Below are 7,819 nucleotides of genomic sequence, written 5' to 3' on the forward strand. Positions count from 1 at the left end.
AAATAGTAATTTACATTACATCAGTTGAAATTTTTTTCAAGCTTGTTATCATTAGCCTGACCTTTCTGTTTCTTCTAAAATTTTAGTCAGAAAAGGGGAGGTAAGTATATAAGAGGCCAAAGGATGGGCAAGAAAACAGATGCTGCTGAAAGGAATACTGGGGATGATAATAAGTACATGCTGAATCAGAAGATGACATGTCACAGAAGCCCATTGTGAATAAAGTGTCAGAAAAAAAAAAGCAATCAGCACAGCGGAAAAGTCATAATGGATGAGGATAAAGAAAAGATATTGAGATTTTTCAGGAAAAGGCTTGTTAGAGCCCTTGGCAAGAGCTGTTCCAGTGGAGTGAAAGGAAAGGAAGGACAGATTGAAGATTTCAAGTAAAGAACTACAGGAAAGGAACTTGAGGCATCAGTTGTAAATGTTTGAAAATTACATTCTTTGTGAGCTGTTTGTTTTAACACAGCTGTACGGAGATACTATAATGACTTGAGATGTCCCTCTAAAGGATCTGCAGGAATTACTAAGCATTGTAGCTGAGGGCCTAATCAGGCACAGATGTAGCTCTCTTCTGCACCCTAAGAAAGATGAGGCAGAAATTTCCCTCCCCATAAAGATAGACCTGACTTCTTAGAAAATACCTTTCAGATCAGTGATGTTGCCCATGTTTTGCGGTCTTTGTCATTGCTGCTTGACACTAAGCTGAGTGGTGTAGTTGCCACACCAGAAGGACGGGATGTCATCCAGAGGGACCTGGACGGGCTGGAGAAGTGGGAGAACCTCATGAGGTTCAACAAGACCAAGTGTAAGGTCCTGCACCTGGGTCGGGGCAATCCCTGATTTCAGTACACGATGGGGGATGGTGTGATTGAAAGCAGCCCTGCAGAGAAGGACTTGGGGGTGCTGGTTGATGAGAAGCTTGACATGAGCTGTCATACATGGCAATGTGCGCTCACAGCCCAGAAGGCCAACTGTGTCCTGGGCTGCATCAAAAGAAGTGTGGCCAGCAGGGCGAAGGAGGGGATTCTGCCCCTCTGTTCCTCTCTTGGGAGACCTCATTTGGAATACTGGGTCCACTTCTGGAATCCTCAATGTAAGAAGGATATGGAGCAGTTGGGATGGGTCCAGAGGAGGCTACAAAGATGATCGGAGGGCTGGAGCACCTTCCCTACGAGAACAGGCTGAGAGAGTTGGGGTTGTTCAGCCTCAGGAAGAGAAGGCTCAGAGGAGATCTTATAGTGACCTTCCAGTACCTGAAGGGGCTACAGGAAAGCTGTAGAGAGACTATTTGTAAAGGCTTGTGGGGACAGGACGAGGGGGAACGAGTATAAACTGGAGAGGGGCAGATTTAGACTGGACATAAGGAAGAATTTCATCATGATGAGAGTGGTGATACACTGGCCCAGGTTGCCCAGGGAAGCTGTGGGTGCCCCATGCCTGGAGGTGTTCCAGGACAGGCTGGGTGGGCCTTGAGCAGCCCCTGATCCAGTGGGATGTCCCTGCCCATGGCAGGGGGTTGGAACTGGGTGATCTTTAATCTTGTTTAGCCTGGAGAAGAGGAGGCTGAGGGGAGACCTTATTACTCTCTACAACTACCTGAAAGGAGGTTGTGGAGAGGAGGGAGCTGGGCTCTTCTGCCCAGTGACAGGGGACAGGACAAGGGGGAATGGCCTGAAGCTCCGCCAGGGGAGGTTCAGGTTGGATATCAGAAAAAAATTCTTCACAGTAAGAGTCATTGGGCACTGGAACAGCTGCCCAGGGAGGGGGTCGAGTCGCCTTCCCTGGAGGTGTTTAAGGAACGGGTGGATGAAGAGCTTAGGGACATGGTTTAGGGAGTGTTAGGAATGGTTGGACTCGATGATCCAATGGATCCTTTCCAACCTTGTGATTCTGTGATTCTGTCCCTTCCAACCCAAACTATTCTATGATTCCATGATTCTATGACACAGGCAAGAGAATGACTTGAAGAAACAGCCTGTAGCTGTGCTGTTTTGACTGAACTTTTTCTGAGTGGCAGGACTAGTATGTGAAGTGTTAGTCATAACCGAGTGGTGGCTCGGGTGTCTGTAGTTGAAGACATGGAACTGAACAAAATGGCTTGTAACAGTGATTTTGTTGCCACGTATTGGTATATTTAAACTAAATCTTTTTTTGAAATTATTAATTTTAAGAAGGAAGCTCCTGAGAGTTGAAGAAAAGTCAGGCTGGTTGATGGGGTAAGGAATACAGAGGCCTGATGCTGAAACCTTCACTTTTCAGTCTGGAAGTAGCCTTTATGACATTCTGGTTTCCAGGCATGCTTGAAATTTGTCTTTTTTCTCCATTTCGGTGCAATATAAACGCAAATTTCAAAAGTTACTGTGACGTGAGTCACATGCTGTGATACACAGTTGACATCTCCAGCTGGTTTAGCTGCAGTGGTACTTTTTTAGCTGCTAATCTATGAACCTGAGATGTCAATGAGCTAGTTCTATTGGATCCCTGTCAGGCAACTTAAGAAAAAACAACCCATAACTAGAGGGATTATGGAGACTCTGAAGCAGTCTACGTGGCCCCTGGAAATTATTTAGGGGTCTGCATGCCTGAATGTGTTGGAAACCGCTGAAATATGGAGAAGCACACTGTATGAATAAGTCATAGTAATTTGTTTTCCTGATATTTGTTCGCACCCTGTTAGTGTAACCCACAATAGGAATGCATTTGTCGGTGTATGAGATACTGGCTTCTGCTGACAGTAACGTTAAAACATAGGATTGTAGGATAATTTGGGTAGGAAGGGACCCCTGAAGGTCATTTAGTCCAATTTACTGCTTAAAGCCTGTTGTTTTAGATCAGGTTGTTCAGGTCCAATTTGATTCAGGTTGGTGTTCAGAGACTTGCCCAGCCAAGTCTGAATATCCTCAAGGATGGAGATTCCACAACACCTCATTGGGAAGCCTGTTTCAGCAGTCTGATTGGCAGGCTTTGTATGACCTTGCTCAGTTCAGGCTGGCTGTTCCCTGTCGTCTTCTTGTCCTTCAAGTACCTGGAAATACCTCCCATGGATATTTGTTCCATATTCTTCCCAGGGTCTGAGGTTTGGTAGGCTATCATGTGGTTCCTCAAATCCTCCTTTTACCCGTCATAAGGATGGTGATACTTGTCTTTTCAAGGCATTGACAATCTCTCTCAATAGCCATGACCTCTCGAAGATGATAGGGTGCCCTTGCAATGACATTGGCCATCTCTCTCAGTACCTTTGAATCCATTCCATCTGATCACATGGATATGTATTGTGTCCAATGAACCCTGTCTCTGCTTCCTCTTCTATTGGTAATGTCTCCCTCCTTCTGAAGACTCTGCTGGTAGCGTAGGGGTCCCTGGACACCTGAGGGCAGACCACCCTGTGGAAAACAGAGTCAAAAAAAAGCACTGAGTATCTTGACCTTATCCATATTCTACATTAGTGGGTTACCTGCCCCACTAAACACATTTTCCCTATCATTCCTTTGGCTGTTGGTGTAGCTCTAGAAACCTATAGTGTTGCCTTTCATATTTCTTTCCAATTTCAACTCCAGCTAAGCTTTGGCTCTCCTAACTTCGTTTCTGTATGTTCATGTAATGCCCCTGTTCCTCTTGGCTAAGGCTCTCCCTTCTTTCTGGGTGTTCTTCCTTTTAGGGGTTTTGGGGGTTACCTTAGTCAGGAGATCCCTGCACATCAATACGAGGCTTCTGCCAGACTTCAATTTTTGTGCATGGATGGGGTGTGTTTTCAGCAGGCTGACCTTGAAGATTAACCAGCTCTGTTGGTCCACTTTGCCCTCCCTGGCAGTCTCTAACAAACTCTAAGTTACAGATAAGTAAAATTGAGAAAGTTGACGGGGAAAAAGAACACATCTTTCTGCATGTATTATTACACCCCCAGAAATAAAAATACTTTGAAGTAGTAAAACTGTTTCAATAATTTTTCTATAAATATCAATCCTGCATCAACCTCCTACTGCACTAATAATCGCAAGTGCAATTTCTAAGCAGAACAATTTGTGTTTAAATGTGAAGATCACTGCTGATAGTGCTATAACAAAAACAGTGTTATCTGTGCCTGTGTCTTTAAAATGGTCAGGCATATGAGTCACCCTAGGTGCCCCAGTTACCGCTGCGTAGCTTGTGGAGGTGGAATAGTTTACATTTCAGCTGAGCTGAGTGAGGCTACAGCCATTTCACGCTAATTATAAAAAATGAGATAGCAAGCAGACTTGATTTCCTCTGTATGTTTTTGCTTTAGCTGGTTACTGCTAGATTATTCTGCAGTTTCTTTTTTTTTCCCTCCCCCAACCCCACTCTCAGCTTTCCTGGGCACAGTAGCATACTCACATTAGCTGAAGTCTATAACTTTTCCCTCTGCCACTCCTGTCCTGGAAAACAAGTAGGTTCTGCTGCTTGTTTCACAAATGAATTCTTCTTGGTTGGAAGTTTCCGGTCAAAATTGTGACAGTTGCAGGTTTTGTGGTCAGGAATGATAGTTTTACACTTGATTAGTTGTGCTTTACTAGAAAGCATCTCTGTACTGACCTGATGTGGTCACTTGGCATTTAGATACCTTTCATGTATTGTGGGAAAAGGAAGGTACACAGTTAAAATGAGCTAAATAAACTGCCATCAATGTGTTCTGAAATTGAGAAAAAGATTGCATACATTCCATCTCTTCATCAGCTAACAAAGTCCAGTATTTTGGCCAATAAAGTCTTCATCCCTGGTGCCTGATTTTTTTCCTTTTCTTTTTCCTTCTTCTTCCTCTTCCTCATCCTCTTCCTCATCCTCTTCCTCATCCTCTTCCTCTTCTTCCTCTTCTTCCTCTTCTTCCTCGTCTTCCTCGTCTTCCTCGTCTTCCTCGTCTTCCTCGTCTTCCTCGTCTTCCTCCTCCTCTTCTTCTTCCTCCTCTTCTTCTTCCGCCTCTTCTTCTTCCTCCTCTTTTTCCTCTTCTTCTTCCTCTTCTTTTTCTTCTTTCTCTTCTTTCTCTTCTTTTTCATCCTCCTTCAGTGATCGCTTAAGGTAGATTTCATGTAACTGTTTCCTAATGGCATTTTTTAATTGGATTTTTATTTTTTTAATCTTAATTCTGCTTTCCATGGAGAGCGGAATGGTATCTCTAACTTCCGGTAATGTTGGTCATCATGTGGGCACAAGATCTGCTTCGGTGTGATGAGACCTGCAGCCTGCACCCAGGGGCCATGTGCCAACAGAGTACTGCCGTAGTACCACCTCCGGAACATCTTAGTATACGTCTTACCTCCATGGCACTTTTGGAGGATGGAGGAGGAGGCAGGCTGATAGAAAGATCCTGTGATAAGGAACGTTGTCTTTGGCTAGTTCTAGTGACTTTAAATCTATTTTGTGCCACATATTTAACAAGTGGAGAACCTTGCTCTTTAGAGGCTCGTGGCTTGCTATTACTCTTTGAAGTCAGTGGCAACGTGCTAAGTAAGGGAGACACAATTTTCTTAAGGTTTATGCATTTTGTAGAGTCTGCCAAGTAACAGTTGTTATAATAATAGTACTTCACATCCTTAGACTGCTGTAAAAACATTAGTTAATACATTAATGAGATTATGACTGCCTTGGCTGTATTTTATACTTTGTCATATCTGTTGTAATGAGAAACCGAGCACAGCCAGACTCAGAAATCCAGTGGTTTCAGCTCCACAGTGACTGTGCTCAGAATTAGGTTGCAAAAGGGGACCATGCAGTGGTTGAAGTGTAAAACAGGGGAACTGAATGTCCAAACAGTTTATTGAAATGCTACTTGATACTGTGTTCGTTTAAAAAATAATCAATAATTATTTTTATAAAGTTTAAGTGTTATTTAAAATACAAGTAAACAGTGGAGGAATAGATACCATCGGGCTTAACTGTAGGATACACTGTGTTCTCATACGATGATCATTAGGTCTTTTTATGTTATGGTAGTGCTGGGTAAAGTCTCTGGGGAAGAAGCTTATTTTTTCATGCACAGGCTAAGCCAGAGACCTTGCTTAGCTGTTCTGTCTACGTACTGGCTGCTGTCATACTACAGTGTATCTAAACGGAGTTTTGCCTTTTTAAAATCAGGGAAAGAGAAACCTGTGGCTCCATTTTTCTAGCATTGTATTGAATTAATTTGTTCCTCTCTTCTATTTTAATTTTATTCATGGAGTACACAAGTAATGATTGTGAGATGGTGAGGAAATAATACTTGCAAAACTTGTGTGTGTGTTTTGCGTGTTCTTCTCCTGAGAGCTGCATGATTCTTCCCTTCTTGGCAGATTGGTTGATAGTTTTATGTTGAAAATGAGAAATGGGCAAGTCTAGGATGCTGTTCATAAACATAGAAAGGATGCAATTTGTGTCTAGTGCATGTCTAATAAGTTTCTGATAAAGAGTCGTAGTCTTACCATTCTTTTAATCTTTTAAATGTTTTCTAGAACACAGCCAAAAACAGTTTTTGCAGAAGTGGAACCAGAAGATGATGAAACAGACAAGCCGGAGTGGAAAAAACGAAAAATTTGAAAAATTTGGTTTGAAGAGTAATTCTGGAGCATTTAAAACACAATGCAGCATTTATTTCTTTATTTTGGGTAGCGGATCACAGTTGGAAAGCAAAAAATTACTTCAGGTCATGAAAGTTGCTGCAGTGTAAGAGGGGATTGTTGTATTACACTGGATTGTAATCCCGCTTCTGAATCTTGTAATAAGGAATGAATTATATTGTGCAAAGAACTCTTCTCTGTATGAGTTATTTAGCTTCATGATTTAAGTGAAATATATTTCTTTATAAATAGGACTCCAGTGAATTCATTATATTGCCAAGTGTTTTTTTAATTACTGCCAACCGTACAAATGTGTGTCATGACAATGTTCAATGATTTTAAGTATATGAATAAAATAAGTACAGTTTCTCAGACTCCTTTCTATTTTTTCTAGGTAAGATATAACAAATTACCCCTTCTGTTACAAGTACAACAAAGTTTACACTTCTATTTAGATGAATTAATGTGGAATAGTCCAGTTTAGTTCATTTATGTGTTAACAGTAGTTTCAATTCAGTTCACAGTTCTGTGTTTTAGAAGACACATTTTCTAATGCCTGTGCTTATTTGAATGATTGTCCTTTTAAGTGTGTGTAATATCTCACATATCACATATCACGTATCACAGACATTTTGTAGTTTTTCAACAATGTGGAATTTGAACAGACAATTACATATTCTAGTTTAATAAAAATAATAAAAATGTTTATTTCCTAGCTGATGAAGATTGTTATTCGGACTTTCTACCCCTACTAGTTTGTATTGATAAGTGTTAGGGTAAGTCTTAGTATCCATTGACTTTGTTGTGTGCTGGAATTACGTATATCCTGCCTGACACTCTCTGAAGAGTCCTTTTTATGGTGGTTTTTTAAATATTGGAAGTTTTAATTGTTTAACCAAAACCTGCAATTCATCATAAAGTGAAGGACAGATTTAAAACTCATGTCCTTTAGAGAAGGAGAAAGGAACCTGGGTTAGTTTTAGGCATTTATAATGTGATTATAATAATAATATGCTAAGTATTGTGATTATAATGATACACAGTATAGCAAACACTGCATTTCCAGTAAGAGTAGAGAGTAACAGACTTCATAAACAATCAAGCTTTCTTAATTATGAATTGATTGTGAAGGCTATATTTAGCAAAGCACTTAATCACCTTCTTAACCTCAAGCCTGTGGTCCTGGTAGTCAGCAGAGCTTAGTTGGTTTTTCTTTAAGCATTGTTCTGCATCACTATTTCGTTGTATGATATCCTGTTTCAAGCTTTTTT

At 41.1% G+C, this 7,819-nt stretch overlaps 1 protein-coding gene across 1 annotated transcript in view; it reads left to right on the forward strand.

Moving 5' to 3' along the window:
• WDR70 (WD repeat domain 70) overlaps window positions 1-7,158 on the forward strand; it is a 150,207-nt gene extending 143,049 nt beyond the window's left edge. The window contains exon 18 of the mRNA XM_054054495.1: window positions 6,444-7,158. Within this exon, the coding sequence (XP_053910470.1) occupies window positions 6,444-6,528 (85 nt within the window). The 3' untranslated portion in view covers window positions 6,529-7,158. The remainder of the gene's footprint in view (window positions 1-6,443) is intronic.
• The last annotated feature ends 661 nt before the right edge of the window (window positions 7,159-7,819 follow it).

The sequence above is a fragment of the Cuculus canorus genome, chromosome Z (genome assembly GCF_017976375.1).
Source record: "Cuculus canorus isolate bCucCan1 chromosome Z, bCucCan1.pri, whole genome shotgun sequence".
Classification (NCBI taxonomy): Eukaryota; Metazoa; Chordata; class Aves; order Cuculiformes; family Cuculidae; genus Cuculus; species Cuculus canorus.